The following is a 17,835-nucleotide window of genomic DNA, read 5'->3' as shown; positions in this document are numbered from 1 at the left end:
GAGCTTCTCTTACCTCAGTGCACTAAGAATAAGGATTGATGTATCTTTTTCAAATACGTAAATGATCAGATTCAAACACCATGAAACACTTGAACAGATCCTATGATTTTAAAAGTAGAGTCCCTGATGGATAAACCTCTTTTGAAAGTTGTATTGGTTCCAATGGAGCGACCTCAGCAGCCAGTTCCAGCAGGGAGTACCAAGGGAGGCTGACTCCTGGTGGCACTGTTGGACAGTGGCCAGCTGTTTGACTGGCAGCTCCTGGATGGGGGAGCCTTCTCAACCTGAACCAGTTTACAGGAAGACAGCCAGAAAATCAAGTCAGAGCTTGGCAGGGCGAGGAATCACACTCACTTGAGACTTCTCCGTCAAAGGAGTGAGGCCACTACCTCTGCATACAAATCTGGCCTCTGACCTTTTCTATAATTTCCCAACATAAAATTAAGTAAATGTAAGCAAGCTCTGTACTGCAACTGCTAACGTGACTTTCTAAAATTTATACTTCAGTCGAAGTTTCTTTCCAAGGTGATTAACGTATTTGCTTCACTCACCCAAACATTCCAGTTTATTTCCATCTGTTCAGTTTTGAGAGGATTGGTCCTTCATTAGTTGACTTTTCTGTGATGTGATTTGCAATGGGACTGCACAGGAAAAGCCACATTTGGCTACACTGGGTCAGAATGCTCACTAAAAGCACTAAATCCATGGAATTAAACAATGAAAATTGAAAGGTTTTGCATCCAAAATAAAGCAGAAAATGCCAGAAGCATTTGGCAGGTGTGCCAAAAGTTAAAGGAAAAATTACAGGACATAGTGTTTTTTGCAATACTGATGAATTTTCAGTATCTTCTGCTTTCTCTGTTGACCTGAAACTGCATGGATTGATACTCACAGTCCATTCATTGTAATGTATAACTATCTTCCATGGAGTCAGCACTTGCAACTACTTTATTTTGTAACAATATGTTTTAGAAACTGAATTGTTTCTCAAGCACCAATCCCCTCGTCTGGACAGTGTGGTTGCCAAGACCATTGGTTTTTAAGAAAAGGCTTTTGTCCACAAAGAGAAGAAAAAGAGGTAAGTCTGAGACTTGCTTACAAATCCCTGCTTTGTATGAATGAAGGGTCAAGGATAATGGTAGCCATGGAGCATGCTGGGAAACCTGAATAAGCAGATCTGTGATTGGCCAGGACATGTGAGCCACAATCACCATGTCCCTGTCCTGACTTACATATCAAGAATTTGTCTTCGCTGGTTTCTCCACAGATGAGAATTGGGGTTTTAATAAGATGCAAACTGTTGAAAATTATACAGTCACCACTCAACGGTAAGGTACTGATTATATTCATTGGAATTTAGAAGAATCTTATAGAAACATAAAATTATGAAGAGAATAGATAAGATAGAAGTAGAGAGGATGTTTCCACTGGTGGGTGAAACCAGGATAATAGGATATAGCCTCAAAATTAGGGGGATCAGCTTTAGGACTGAATTGAGAAGAAACACCTTCACCCAGAGGGTTGTGAATCTATGGAATTCCCAGCCCAGTGAGGTAGTTGACGCTGCTTCAGTAAATATTTTTAAAGCTAAGATAGTTTTTTGTGAACAATGAAAGAATTAAGGGTTACGGTGAGAGGGTGGGTAAGTGGAGATGAGGCTACAAAATGTTCAGCCATGATCTTATTGAATGTTGGAGCAGGCTTGAAGGGCCAGATGGCCTACTCCTGCTCCTAGTTCCTACATTCATATGTTCTTATTACTGAAGTTGCTGTTTAAAGGGGCAAATTGGGGAATATCTTTCTCTGTTGTAAATGATGTTTTCACTCTTACTGTATTTCCCTACCTTTCTCACCATTACTCACACTGCACCAGGGAGGGGAAAATTCTGACCAAAAAATGACGGAGAGAATACGGAGGTAGAAATTCATCTTGTATTGGTCACTGGTAAAGGGTAGTGAATGGCAGTGCAAAGATACAGCCTGAGGGCTGTTTGACATTGGGTCTTGCTGCAAGAACTGGACGAGTTACACTGTGACCCCTGACTGGGGCTTTAGGAATTCGGCCAGTGCTGACACAGGTTGACCATGGTCAAGTCCTGCAGCGAGATACTATCACCAGGCAAAGTTGAATGGAGGTGGGGTCAAGTCTGGGCTGGCAGGAGTCAAAATACCTGACACCTACTGGAGGCCAGGGCCTTGTACACTTGGAATGTTCTGGAAAGAGTTGTTTAAAAGCTTGTGATCTGGAACTTCCCCCCAGTTTCTCACAAAAAGAAAGTGAATGTGATTGAATTTTTCTCTCATTAAGACCTGTTCTGTTCCTATCTTTTGATATAGTCTGGCTGAGCTACAGTAACTAACATAAATTCTAAAGCTGCCATGTAAATACACACATCACCTATCTGGGGAAAATGCATTGATATTTCTTACGGTAATTCATTCTTCTAACATAGTGAAATTCAATGACAATCCAAGTACATCCCTCAAGGGTTTGGCTGAAGTGACCATCTGTTGATACTATGGCCTGAAAATTTGATGCTTTGAATTTGTTCTGAAGCAGTTAGACAGAAGTGGCGCAAAGGAACATTGAATGCAGTCAGTAAACAACCCCAGTTTCCTTCCTTGAGGTGCATGACTGGGGAAACACAAACTCTGAACCCAACTTCCTGTCCAGGTGTGAAATAATTGAGCAAGTTACATGGCAAGGCTCCAGTAACAAACATGGGGCCAGATTCCTGAGAGGGAGACTTTGCACACTACTGTTCCCCTGAATGCTAACCTCAACTCCTTCAGTGAGCTCTCTCTGAGACCCCCATTTAAATATTTTGGTCATCTCCCAGTGGTATGTCCATAATGGACATGAAAGAGAACTGAGTGAAACACTTGCTCCTGTGCTCCATGTAACATGCTGTGGTGAAGTGCTGAAGGTCTCCTTTGCTGTCATAGCAAGTTTGGTCACTGGGAATACACTTTTGCTATGGCACTAATGTCATTTCAATTCATCCGAAATTGCATTTTTCATGGAACCCCAAATATTATCCATAATGACTGGAACGGTTCAATGTTATCCACTACAGTGAGAAACCGGAGGAGGATTACATTAAACAGAATTGGAGGTTACAGGATTTCCATTCTTCCTCTTATGTTAAACAAATAAATAATTAATTGGACATGATTTTGGCTTTCTACATTATAAGTTTGTGGTTTTGGAAATCCCTGATTGGCACACATCCCAGCTGTTTACACTGAGTGCAAACCCTTACCTGGACCAGTTGGCATGTATTTAAGAAAGCAATAAAGGAAGATAGAAATGTAGTATGGGGAACCATCGAAAATACAGTGGAAACCAATTAACACAAGACCGGATTGTTTTTCAGTGGCTCCTGCTTTGTCCAATTTGCAATGAACTTATTAGTTTCTTTATTCATGTTAATTGTTTAAGTTTTCCAACAAGAATTGAAGATTGTTACAATTAACATCTCTTATTGCACTCACTTATAATCTGATTATAGATAGGATTTTTATACATTAGAATTGTTTAAATGGTCTGTGGATAAGAGGTAGGGTGAATTTCTATGAATAGAGAAATGTAGTTAATTGTTCACCCAAATTTAGGAATTCTATGGAAGCAGATGGAAATCCAAGTTATTGCTAAAACATGTACAATTTTTACTGTCAACAATAAACTCATAATGTCAAGAAATGAAACCCTCTCTTAGTGAAATGTATTACAAGTTAAAATGGAATACATATTAAAATATATATTGGAAGGAAATATAATTACAGTTGCACAAAATAGAAGGCAGATTGAATATAAAATATTTAACAATAAAAGTTAAAGCAAAATCAGACAGCTTGTTAAATTCTTCTGATATGTTAATCTTGCTGTTAAAATGGAAAAGATAAAGTCATAGAGTCATACAGGATGGAACCAGGTCCAACCAGTTTATGCTGACCATGTTCCCAAATTAAACTAGTCCTGCTTGCGCTTGGCCCATATCCCTGCAACTCTTTCCTGTTCATGAACTTATCTAAAAGTCTTTTAAATATTCTAACAGTACCTGCATCCATTTCTTCCTCTGGTGGTTCATTCCGCACATGAACCACTCTCTGCGTAAAACAGTTGCCCCTCATGTCCTTTCTAAATCTTCCTCTTCTCACCTTTAAAACATGCCCCCTGACTTTGTACTTCCCTAATCTAGGGAAAAGGACGCTTTCATTCACTTTATTTCTGTCCCTCATGGTTTTATAAGTTTTGATTTGCCCACCCCTCAACCTCCTATACTCCAGTGAAAGAAATCCCAGCCTATCCAGCCTGTTGTTATAACTCAAACCCTCCATTTGGCAACATCTTGGTCAATCGTTTCTGAGCCCTCTCCAGTTTAATAATATCCTTTCTATAGCAGGACAACCAGAACTGCAGACAACACTCTAGAAGAGGCCTCACCAATGTCTTGTACAACCTCAACATTATATCCCAACTCAGATACTCAAAGTTCTGAATTTATAAATTTATAATTATAAATTTAAATAAATTTATCAAGGAATTAATAAAACAAGTAAAAAAGAAGAGGAGTTGTCCATGTCTACTCAGGATGAATAACATGGAGGGGACAAACACAACCTAGTCTTAGATAAGCAGTCTGGAAAATTTCTACAGTCTCCCTCATTTCAACATGAGATGAGCATCTCCCTCAGCCTTGGAGATAGGTTTCTATTTCCCACACTGGTTTATGTTTGTTTAGAAAATTGGATTAATAAAGCAATCCAACCAGAGGAAAATGTAATGAGGAAGATGTATTCTGAAGGTGGGTTTGCAAACTTGTAAGAATTATAGTTCGTCTTTTGGTGCTATAGAACATGAATTTTAATGAAAAAAGACACATTTTGTCAAGATTTTTTATCTTGCACTCATCAGAATGATTGAACAAGAAAAACAAAAGTAAAGAGAAACTTTCCACTGTATGAAGAAAAGAGTTGAGTGGTTGGAAAGTGGACTCTGATTGGTAGAAGTTTTGCCATGGTAAATGTACCAGTTAATGATGACTGATATTTAACTGTAAACTTTTGTTTAAATTTTAAACTTAGGTAGGCGACTGTGATTGGTCAAGGCATTGCCCTGATTCAGAGATGCATCATTCCTAATGAAGGGCTTTTGCCTGAAATGTTGATTCTCCTGCTCCTTGGATGCTGCCTGACCTGCTGTGCTTTTCCAGCACCACACTCTCAATTCTGATTCAGAGACAACCTATTTGGTTTAAAATCTGGACCTGTACAGCTAGTTTCGTGAGTGATGTTAATTGTATACATGCATTAAATACACATCAGAGACACCTTTCCAGGAGATGACTCTAAGAAAAAGTGAACAAACAGATGAGAGCGATCAGAAAGGTAAAGGCTGGATAACGTACAATAAGTTGTTACATGTTTGAGAAAAGTCTTGTGTTTTAGTGTACCTGCATTCACCCAGTTCTGAACTTTATTCTCTGGTGGTCGGTAGATGAACTTTCTCAGGGAACCAACAGCATGTGAACCAACCAGGGTGTACCTGCCGAATGCACGGCAGTCTACCACACGGATATTAAGAGGAGGGTGAAGAAGTTCATTTTCTGGCAGATCCTATAAACAACACGACAGAACGGTGTTAAGAGGAAGAATACATTTGCCATATAATAGAATAAGGTTAACTTAACAGGTCAGGTAGCAAGTGTGCAGAGAAAACAGAGTTAATGTTTCGGGTCCAGTGATCCTTCAGACTTCAATACATTACTCAAAATGTTAATTCTGATTTCTCTCTGCAGGTGCTGCTGAAACTGCTGAGTTTTGCAATAAATTCTGATTTTGTTTGATTTCAAGCGTCTGCTATTCTTTGTTGTCTTTTTAAATAATATTAATTTAACAGACTGTAACATTGGTGCAGTTATTACGGTTCTCATATCACAATACATCACTGAGATTCGACTTGAGCACTGAGTGATACAGCTCATCTCTGTAGCAATCTCCTTGGAAAGAAATGTTAACTTCCACTTGTAGCCATTACCACAAATCAATTGTTAGAACTGCTCTGAAGGAAAATGTATGAGAGACAGGGGTGAATAAAGATTGAAGTGAGAATACTCTGAGTATTAGCTGGTATGACATTCTCTATACTTTCCTGCACCACAACCAAACAATATTTAGACCAGAAGATGTCGGAGCAGAAGTCTGTACTGCCCTTCAATGAGATCGTGGCTGATGTGATAACCCTCAACTCCACTTTCCTTTCCTTTCCCTATAGCTCTTGATTCCCTTACTGAATAAAAATCTACATATCTCAACCTTGAATACACGGAATGATTCAGCTTCAACAGCCCTGTGTGGTAAAGAATTCCACGGATTCACTGCTGTCCGAGACAAGAAATTTCTCCTAATCACTGTCTTCAATGTGAACTCCCTTATTCTGAGTTTATGCCTTCTAGTCCTAGACTATTTCACAAGGGGATACACCTTTTCACATTTACCCTGTCAGTCCCCAAAAGAACCCCTGTGTTTCAATCAGGTTGCTTCTCATTCTTTTAAATGAGAACTGGCCCAACCTAATCAATTTCTCCTCATAAGACAGTTTCTCCAAACCCAGTATTATTCTACTGACCCTCGTCTGGATTACCTCCCATGCCAGGATATCTTTCTTTAGATATGATTTGGAGATGCCAGTGTTGGTCTGGGGTGTACAAAGTTAAAAATCACACAACACCAGGTTATAGTCCAACAGGTCTAATTGGAAGCACTAGCTTTCAGAGCGACGCTCCTTCATCAGGCGGCTGTGGAGTATAAGATGGTAAGACACAGAATTTATAACAAAGGTTTACAGCGTGATGTACCAGTGTGATGTATCAGTTATATCGTACTGTAAGCTTTTGCTGTAAATTCTCTGTCTTACAATCTTATACTCAACAACCACCTGATGCAGGAGCAGCGAAGGCTGGGCCCAGTATACGGAAAGAATGTGTTATTTTTCCTGGGCAATTGCCATTGGGGCAGATGAAAAACAAACAGTAATTCTCTTGACAGTTTGTGGACCCTCAACTTTCTTGGTTATTAGGAGCCTAACTTTCCCTGAGGCACCAGATATTAGATCCTTTCAAGAATTGATGGATTTAGTTATGGAATACTATGACTCCAAGCCTCCTCTAATTCTGAGACGCTATCGGTTTTACTCAGCAGTTCAAGAACTGAGAATCAATATCTGGATCTTTGACAAGGTTAAGACGACTGACAGAGGCATGTGACTTTGGTTTAACCCTTAATGAGATGCTAAGAGACCTTTTGGTATATGGGATTAATGATGTAACAATGCAAAAGCACCTACTAGCTGAAACCCAACTGGACTTCAAACAGGCACTGCAACTGACCTCAGCACTGGAAAATGTGGCAAGTGAAACATGTGAGTTGCTACTAGTCTCTTGTACTAGTGGAAATACCTTGTCTACAAAACTCTATCTAGGCTACTCAGTATTCTGTAAATTTAAAAAAGTTGCAAACATGGCGATGAAGAATAACTTTAATCATGGAGCTTGTTTGCTTAAAGTTCAAAATATGATGATTAAACTATGAATAGTCATCCTCTGTCATCACCTCATTCAAGTCAACTCTTTGAAATAAGAGAATGATGTGATTAAGGCAGAAAATGGGGCACATGATATACAGTCCACACAGCTCTATATAAAACATTGACATTCAAAGTAGTCAGTCCTTACCACTTCAAAATACTTGACCAAAGTGCTGAAATTAGGATTCTTCTTGTAATTCTGAATGACTGCAGACTGCACACCCTTCCCAGCACATTCAATGTCAACCCGTGGCCTATCAACCTGTGCCAGATTCACACGCTTCAGATCCCTCAGACCCCAAAAGAGAATCTGTAAAAAAATACAAGAGATCTTCTACATCAAGGCAAATGGGTATGTAAGGAGAAATAATGTTATCCTATTGCTTCAGGTCAGATCTTTTGCTGTCTTGAATTAAGACTCTGTTTGATATATTCTCATAATCAGATTTAAGGCTTGTGTTTAAATCACATATGAGATCTTCATTTAGTCCAAATATTTGGTGAGCACAGTGAAGAACAAAGATGAAGCATTACTACTTTTGCCTGAAATAATTTGGTGCTTAATTCTATTCCGACATAGATTAGATAAGCAATGCTGTTTTTAAAATGTTAAAAATGTGCTAGAGAACTTCTGCAGGTCTGACCACATTTATGGAGAGAGAAACAGGGTTTACAAATTTGACTTTTCTTCAGAACTGCTCCCGATAAGGAAACATTCTCTTTACATCTCCCCTGTGAAGATTCCTCAGGGTTTCATATGTTTTAATCAAATGATTTCTAAACTCCAGCAATATAAGCCTAGCCTGTCCAGCCTGATCTCATGACTAACCTCTCATTTCAGCTATTAGGCTGGTAAACCTTTTCTGAATAACCTTCAATGCATTTACATCCTTGCTCGATATCTATTGGTGTGTTTCTCAGACTATCTGATGTTGGGCCTTAGTTATGGGACTGACTGCACAGTCCCTCAATATTCCAATGTGTCAAATTATTGGGGGGACTCAACTTCTAATCATTTACCCACGACCCCTCCCAATCCCTCCTCTGCCTCACCCCCACCACCACCACTGATTAAATATGTCAGGAAGATTACTTCCCTCATTTGTACAGAATTTGTATTTGTACAGAAAGCTGGCAGATTGTGATCCACCATCTAAACTGTGCATTAGGAATTTTTAGGAAGACCTTTCACTCTTAACCAGTCCACCTACCATGTGGTTGACTCCCTGTGTGTAATCAGGTCAAACAATGATGACTGTAAACACAACAAATGCTAACCCTGTGATTTTCCATGTAATAGTCTTATGTCTGTAATAGTGCTGAGGCTGTCAACACTTACTGCCATTTCTCTGGCAAACTGACTGAAATCTCTGGCATCTGTAAATGCACAGCAAGACACTGAAATCCTTAGGTTCCTATCAGTGATACCCTGTTCCTCAGCAGGATGGACTGTTGTAATCTCAGATGTAATCAATGCAGAATTAGTGATCTGTCATGAACATCAACATTCTCTCTGTAAAATCCAATGGAAATGTTAAACCCTACTTGATCAGGCATAACTCATTTTTAACAACATACTAACTCATCACTGAACTCTGCTCCTGAAAAATTGATTTATACAAATATGGAATTTCATTCCATTAGATGGACATTTGAATATAGCTTATGTTTTAAAAATAAATCATTGTTTCCTGCAGTCAGACCCAAATAATGTCATCATCACTGTGTGCTGGAAACACAACTGGATGCTATGTGATTGTTACTCCTCTTGTTGTCTCATTTCTGTTCTCTTCTGCACCCCACTCTCCTCTTTCTGTACCACCCCTCTCTCCATGCTGCCCTATTCTCCCTCCACTTGCCACTTTGGTTCCCATACTGCTTGCTATCCCTTGCTGGCTTTGGTATACGAATGTTGCAAGGTGACATCCCAAATGATCCTTAATCTCAATCTTAATGTCCCAGTCTTTCTGTTGCTTTCAGAACAATAATTAAACTGTGGGAAATTATTCCTATTTTTTGTCTGCTCTGCAGAGTGAGAGTTCTTCAGTTTGATCAGGCTGCCTGCACTATTGCTGAATTCTGTGATGTTGCAGTCGAAGAAGCCCGTGTTCAGGAACTCCCTAGATCCTCACAGGCAGCTTGTATCGAGGTCAGTCAGGTGTGCGCTACATTGCTTTGTTGCTGACCACACAATCCAGGCCAGTGCAGTGTTTGGAACATGGTGAAAGGGTTGCCCACCTCAATCCTGTACTTGCTCAGCACAGGCCGGATCCCCTTCGGTACTGGGAGGATCGGACCACGCTCAGAGTCTGTCGGACCATCAATTGGTGGCAGATTATGTTTTCCCGAAGGAGGAATCTGCATTGAAAAATAAAAGTATGCGTAAGTAACTTTTAAAGGAAACATCTGAGATGATCTGTCTGCAACACCTCTCCCCCCACCCCCCCGCAAATATAAATGAAAGAAAAAGCAGCATCTGCAGTTCTTTTGCAAATCTCCGGATTAACAAAATCAGTGAAATTTAATATTGCCTCTGAATTGGGAAGTGGGTCACGATAAAATCATTCCCTTCGTCTCAAAGGTGAGGGAAGAACATAAATCATTTCAAAAGGCATTACCGAGTCACATGTAAATAATAACCCACTGTAACCTAACAACAAATGACAATACCACACAGGAACAGGCCCTTCAGTCCATCAAGATGAAACATAACTTTTCTATGACCTCAACGGAAAAAAAAACCATCTGGGAGACAGTTTGAAAGAGGGAAAAAGGTTGCAATTGTGAACTTCTGTTATGTATTGGTTCACCTCTTCAAACTTTGGCTCTCATCATCTGGATGCACAACAGCAAGTGCTTGGGAATCACATCACCTTTAAGTTTCTCTCCAGCCCACACACTATCTAGACCTAGGGTATGTGTTATTTGAACAACCAATAGATTTTTGCAGAAGGCAAAGCGACTGTGGTAACTCCTATGAAATTCATGCACGTATCCAAAAGGTTCCACGTGCAGGATGATTAGCAAAACGCAAGGCTAAGGAGTTTCAAGGTAAAATGGGAATGGATGAGAATGGATGAGACAGACAGAAAGTCATGAATATTCATTAGAATGGTCAAAAAGTGTGGTGCTGGAAAAGCAGAGCCGATCAGGCAGTATCCGAGGAGCAGGAGAGTTGACATTTCAGGCATAAACCCTTCATCAGGAATTGGTTGTATGCCTGAAATGAAGGGCTTTTGCCTGAAACGTCGATTTCGCTGCTCGTTGGATGCTGCCTGAACTGCTGTGCTCTTCCAGCACCACTAATCCAGTGTATGCCTGAAATGTTGATTCTCCTGTTCCTCGGATGCTGACTGACTGGCTGTGCTTTTCCAGCACCATACCTTTTGACTCTGATCTCCAGCATCTGCGTCCTCACTTTCTCCTATTTGTTAGAAAGGTTAACTTGGCAAATGAGCTTGTTGCTGGACTCCTCCCTGATTCTAATTAGCATCAATGTTTTGGTTAAATATTCTGTTAGTAGTCAGCTAGAGGGGACAATAGAAGACGAAGAAGTAACGTGGGACTTATGAGGATTTGTGGAGCAAGTAAAAAGATGGCAAAATGTTGATAGCCAAATGGAAAGATAGGAAACTTTGTGATCCATAAATTACTTTCAAATAATTAGGATGAAATTCAAAAGGACCTAACTCGCTAACTGTGCCCGATGTCTCATGTTTCAAACCAATATGGAAAGGCAGTGGTGAACTGTGTAGCTATGCAGAGTATAAATACCTCTACATCCCCATGATGTGCAGAAGAGGCACTGTGCTGGGAAACCAGACTCCCTGGCCTTCTCTCAATTACGTTCTATTTGGCAGCTGATTGGCTTCACTCTCAATTCAGTCAGCTGTCCTCTTGGGACATGAAATAAAAGTTATCTCAAATCACCAATGTACTGCACTGTGACTCTGTCACTATTATGCCATCCATAGCTGGTTTTATCTGTTGCTGTTTGATCCAGGAGCACTCTGGTTGTAAACTGAGAAAGGGGAGGTGCAACAAGCCGTGGGTGCCCTTATACACCAGGCACTGAAGGTGTACAAGCAGGTACAGCAGGCCATGATGGCGATAAAAGGTATGGTGGATTTCAAACCAAGAGGATTCCAGTAGAGGAACTGGGCGTCTCGCTGCACTTGTACAGACCTTTGAGAGACCACACCTGGAATATTGTGCACAGTTTTGGTTTCCTTATCTGAGGAAGGATGTGCTTGCTATAGAGGGAGTGCAGCAAAGGTTTATCGGATTGGTTTCTGGACTGATGTCTGAGAAGAGGTTGAATCAGTTAGCATTGTACTTGCTGGAGTTCAGGAGAATGAGGGGAATCTGAGAGACCTATAAACTTCCAACAGGACTTGGAAGGGGACTTGCAGGAAAGCCAATCCGGATGGCCACTCCCAGAACCAGGCATGACAGTTTAAGCTTAGAGGGTAAACCATTTAGGACCGAGATGAGGAGAAATTTGTTCATGCAGAGGATGGTGAGCCTGTGCAATTCACTACCACAGGAAACAGTCAACGCCAAAACTGTGTTTTTAAGGAGGAGTTGTATAAAGCATTTTGGGCTAAAGGGAATGAAGAATGTTCAGGATAAATGGGAACAGGCTCTTGAGTTGGACAATCAGCTATGATCACATTGAATGGCGGACCAGGTTGGAAGGGCTCTTATTCTCTATGTTTCTGTGAGTCCCATGTAGGCAAGCACACAATTCATGTATGAGAGTTAGATGCAGAACTACTAAATGGGTTCAAATGGTAACAGAGATTCTTTTTCATGTCAACAGAAGCAAGTAGATCAATGGCCTCAATTAGAAGTGATTAGAAAGATCAATATGAATGCATTGAGCTCGTTTGTGAGAAAGTCAGGGACCCACAATGTGCTTTCAGAATCATCTGCTTGCATCACCTGTCCATTAGTTGGAGAGTAATATCAAATTTGAAATGCAATTTTTTCACCTTAATTCTTCACTGGTGATGACTTGAATTAAAAGTCACTGATCAAATAAAGGAATCATTGTAGGCTTACGCAATGTTCTTGTTTTACTTCAAAATAATTCTGTTGCACACAGGACAGGGCACACAATCCCATTGTATTTTCATCTTCCACGTCGTACGCACACCACCTCCAGACAGTCTTCAGTTACAGGAAAGTGAACAAATGAAAAACTGTTTTGTTCTTTTATGATATTAATAACTGCATCAATATGTGCTCAATTCATAGGAAGAGCACCCGATGTAGAGTTGGGGGTTTGGAATACTTGGGAATGATATGGTTTTATTTCCAAGCAGCAGTAAAAATCTCTGTGATACTGCGACCTGAGCTACCCCTCTTCACACTTAAAATAATCATGATACAAATCGGAGACACAGGTCAGCCAAGTGTTAGGTGAAGGGGTAAATGTAGGGGAATGGATCTGGGTGGGTTGCTCTTCGGAGGGTCGATGTGGACTTGTTGGGCTGACGGGCCAGTTTCCACACCGTAAGTAATCTAAATTTAAAAAAAAACTTTAGGTGTATTTTCCGGTCTGTGCTGAGTTAGCTGGATGCTATAACTGGATCTTGTATTGTTATTCAGGAGGGGTATAACTTTTATTAAAATGAGATCTGGCAGCAGCTGGGGAGACAGAAACAGAGTTCGCATTTCAGATCAATAAACCTTCATAACATCTGAAAGGCCATCAGCCCGAAACACTAACTCTGCTTTCTCTCTGCACAGAAGCTGCCAGACCTGCTGAGTTTCTGTTTTCATTTCAGACCTCCAGCATGGGCAGGATTTTGCTGTTGTCTTGTGGTGGCGATATCATATCCAATGCTGCAGCAAGGTAGCTTTGTGAAGATCCCCGAGGTAAAAACAATGACTGCAGATGCTGGAAACCAGATTCTGGATTAGTGGTGCTGGAAGAACACAGCAGTTCAGGCAGCATCTGAGGAGCTTCGAAATCGACGTGCAGATTGTGAAGTTCTCCACTGAGTATAGGATTAGACTCACACCATCCAGTGGACAGACTGATAAATGAAGAAAGCTTTGCTGAACTAGGAGATAGACTTGTGAGGGAACCCCAGCATGATCACTACCTTTAAGTAAGGAAGGGAAGATGAAAGTAAATGAGAATAAAATTGGGCCCTTTATCTTACAACCATGGAGAGAAAAATTAGACCAGCGGAAATAATATACTTATTCAATTATTTGATTCTCCTATCATTAATTAACAAATTACAAATAGGATTTTGTTGATAGTTCTAAATGAGAATTCCCAAACTATGAATCTAGGCAGCTGAGGTTTCACTTTGGTCAGAAAAGAACTCTAATGCCACTGTCATCCTAGGCTTCCAGCAGGTCAATGAAAAGATCTAGGACATGCTGAAGGAAGCTAAACAAATGTAATCAAGAGTTAAAGAGAAAATGCTGGAAAATCTCAGCAGGTTTGGCAGCATCTGTAAGGAGAGAAAAGAGCTGACGTTTTGAGTCTAACTGGCCCCAGACACTCATTTCAGATTAAGCAGCGTTTCACTTGTACTTCTTTCAATTTGGCCTATTGCAGTTGTTGCTCCCAATGTGGTCTCCTCTATATCGGAGAGACAAAACGCCGACTGGGTGATCGCTTTGCTGAGCACCTTCGGTCTGTACACAATCAGGTCCCGGACCTTCCCGTGGCTTGCCACTTCAACACACAATCCTGCTCCCATACCCACATGTCTGTCCTTGGCCTGCTGTAATGTTCCAGTGAAGCTCAACGCAAACTGGAGGGACAGCATCTCATCTTCCGACGAGGCACGTTACAGCCTGTCGGTCTCAACATTGAATTCAACAACTTCAGATAATTTTATTTCATTTATTTTATTTTATTTAATATATTTTTTTCACTGTTCTGTACCTCTTATTTCTTGATTGTGTCTCTTTCTCTCGCTCCCCACTCTCTCATCACCTTTTTATCTCCTCTTCCCCCTTTGTTAGCCTTCTCCCCTGTTTTCCATTTTGCCTCTGCTTCGCCCCTCCCCCCCATCCCCCACATATTTTGTCACACAGCACTGGCTTCAGCCTTGGTCACTCACAGCTCCTAATCTCCCTATAATCTCTCTATGCACTGTCATTATCACCTCTTTATTGCTGCCTTTGCTTCTGGAGCCACGACTCACCTTCTCAGCCTCGTAAAAATACCTCCTTATTTTTCCCCTTTTTTTTAGCTTTGACAAAGGGTCAGTTAGACTCGAAAAAACTGCTGAGACTTTCCAGCGTTTTCTCTTTTGGTTTCAGATTCCAGCATCGGCAGTAATTTGCTTTGAATCAAGAATTATTTCCATGCGGGGCAGCATTACCTGCAGGAGTTCAAAAGCAGCTAGCAAGTCTCCAGCAGTGGAATTCCCCCGGTAGATCTGATAATACTCTAGTTGTGGAGGGAAGCGAGGAGGACAATATTCTTCTTCTGCCATCTTCACTATAGGCTTTGCAAATGTTCGACCAATGTACTCCGCTTTTCCCTGCAAAAGGTACATTTGTTAATAACTACCCAACATAACTAAAGTAAACAGAAATACATGTAGACATCCAGGTTTCCCAGATGTTCTTCTTTGGCCAGTATGCAACATCAGACTGTGATTTTGACAAGAGTTTCTCAATAAAAGGACTAACTAACATTTCTGAATGGAACATATCAGGACTTAACACTAATTTCATGCCACAGTTAGATATCTGAATTAATTCAATTACTTTTTTTAAGACTAGCATTATTGCTCATGCTTATTGCTCATGCATGTCTAATCTGGGAATTATGGCAATTGGCACTTATGTTATTGTTGAAGGATTTCTATTCACTATATCTGCTACTCCTCTACAGTCTAACTAGATTTCTACTGACATTATCAGATTTATTTGATTATTCTTACCGGATCTATGTCAAACTTTGATGGCTGTTTTATTTGATGTAATGTTGTATTCATAAGATGAAACAGTGATAAGGTTAACCAATGTTATAATTCTTTGCAGAATGAACTAAACCTATTAATTCTTTTTACTAAGAACAGAAACATTCAAAAACCTGAAATTTTCCCAAAGAGAGTTCTTCCATTAGTTGACTTAGTGAAATACCTCCACAAATTAACTTCTAACTATTCGGTTCCTGGCTTCATTGGTACCGATTTTATTTTGAGAAATTTATGTTTTGATGTCTCCTTTAAATTGATGATATTGGTAATAAGCAGCATTACTGCAGATTAACTGCAACTTAAACACACAAGCTACTTCCTTGCATAAAACTAAAATAATTTCAGTTCACACAACAAATGACTTGAAATGATTGTCAATCTTAAATTTTCAATAGAAATTCAGTACTTAAGGTTTTTGAATCAAGATGCATTTTCAGATGAGGACAAATAAACATCATGATTATAAGCAATTTTAGGATGAGTAATTTTACAGCACTAAGTCCCAATGGATAATTCTGTTTGAGAACTTTAGAATAACTAAGCAATGACATGCAAAACCGAAAATAGAACAATATTTCATAGCTAATTATGAAGCATGTTTACATTTGCTATTAATAATATGTGTTAGCATTCTAATTTAATCGGCTCTAAGTCACTTTAAACATGGTGGTGTCAAGAAAATAAATCCATTCTCTTGGTTTTCCTCCATTATTTGCCAATTTTTCTCTGCCTTTCCTTTCCTGAAGCTGCCAATTCTGTATGCGAGCAGCAATGTATCCAAATAGTTATAGTGTGTGCTCTGAAAGGACTAGCTTTGATCTCTTAGTTGTTGGTGATGGAGATACATGGGATGCATTAGTCCATGAGTATGCAGACTATTGGGTTAAATAAGGGTTGAAAATGTGTTGCTGGAAAAGCGCAGCAGGTCAGGCAGCATCGAAGGAACAGGAGAATCGATGTTTCGGGCATCAGCCCTTCTTCAGGAATGAGGAAAGTGTGTCCAGCTGGCTAAGGTAAAAGGTAGGGAGGAGGGACTTGGGGGAGGGGCGTTGGGAATGCGATAGGTGGAAGGAGGTCAAGGTGAGGGTGATAGGCCGGAGTGGGGTGGGGGCGGAGAGGTCAGGAAGAAGATTGCAGGTTAGGAAGGCGGTGCTGAGTTCAAGGGATTTGACTGGGACAATGTGGGGGGAGGGGAAATGAGGAAACTGGAGAAATCTGAGTTCATCCCTTGTGGTTGGAGGGTTTCCAGGCGGAAGATGTGACGCTCTTCCTCCAACTGTCGTGTTGCCATGGTCTGGCGATGGAGGAGTCCAAGGACCTGCATGTCCTTGGTGGAGTGGGAGGGGGAGTTGAAGTGTTGGGCTACGGGGTGGTTGGGTTGGTTGGTCCGGGTGTCCTAGAGGTGTTCTCTGAAACATTCCGCAAGTAGGTGGCCTGTCTCCCCAATATAGAGGAGGCCACATGGGGTGCAGCGGATGCAATAGATGATGTGTGTGGAGATGCAGGTGAATTTGTGATGGATATGGAAGTGTCCCTTGGGGCCTTGGAGGGAGGTAAGGGGGGAGGTGTGGGCGCAAGTTTTGCATTTCTTGCGGTTGCAGGGGAAGGTGCCGGGAGTGGAGGTTGGGTTGGTGGGGGGTGTGGACCTGACGAGGGAGTCACGGAGGGAGTGGTCTTTTCGGAATGCTGATAGGGGAGGGGAGGGAAATATATCCCTGGTGGTGGGGTCCGTTTGGAGGTGGCGGAAATGACGGCGGATGATACGCTGTACATGGAGGTTGGTGGGGTGGTAGGTGAGGACCAGTGGGGTTCTGTCCTAGTGGCGGTTGGAGGGGCAGGGCTCAAGGGCGGAGGAGCGGGAAGTGGAAGAGATGCGGTGGAGGGCATCGTCGACTACGTCTGGGGGGAATTTGCGGTCTTTGAAGAAGGAGGCCATCTGGGTGGTACGGTTTTGGAACTGGTTCTCCTGGGAACAGATGCGGCGGATACGAAGGAATTGGGAATATGGGATGGCGTTTTTACAGGGGGCAGGGTGGGAGGAGCTGTAGTCTAGGTAGCTGTGGGAGTCGGTCGGTTTATAGTAAATGTCCGTGTCGATTCGGTCACCCGAGATGGAAATGGAAAGGTCTAGGAAGGGGAGGGAGGAGTCTGAGATGGTCCAGGTGAATTTGAGGTCGGGGTGGAAAGTGTTGGTAAAATGGATGAACTGTTCAACCTCCTCGTGGGAGCACGAGGCAGCGCCGATACAGATTGGGTTAAATAATTCAGCTTTCACTGCTGGTCCAC

The 17,835-nt window shown here is 41.3% G+C and overlaps 1 protein-coding gene across 9 annotated transcripts in view; it reads right to left on the bottom strand.

Moving 5' to 3' along the window:
• otofa (otoferlin a) overlaps window positions 1-17,835 on the bottom strand; it is a 461,762-nt gene that overhangs the window by 75,463 nt on the left and 368,464 nt on the right. For all 9 annotated transcript variants that reach the window (XM_072562753.1, XM_072562744.1, XM_072562806.1 and 6 more), the window contains exons 27-30: window positions 14,944-15,105; window positions 9,827-9,946; window positions 7,737-7,898; window positions 5,457-5,619 (exon numbers count right to left, since the gene is read on the bottom strand). In XM_072562753.1, coding sequence (XP_072418854.1) covers window positions 5,457-5,619; window positions 7,737-7,898; window positions 9,827-9,946; window positions 14,944-15,105 — 607 coding nt within the window. The remainder of the gene's footprint in view (window positions 1-5,456; window positions 5,620-7,736; window positions 7,899-9,826; window positions 9,947-14,943; window positions 15,106-17,835) is intronic.

This window comes from Chiloscyllium punctatum, chromosome 3 (genome assembly GCF_047496795.1).
Source record: "Chiloscyllium punctatum isolate Juve2018m chromosome 3, sChiPun1.3, whole genome shotgun sequence".
Lineage (NCBI taxonomy): Eukaryota > Metazoa > Chordata > Chondrichthyes > Orectolobiformes > Hemiscylliidae > Chiloscyllium > Chiloscyllium punctatum.
This window is presented reverse-complemented; position numbering and strand designations above follow the sequence as displayed.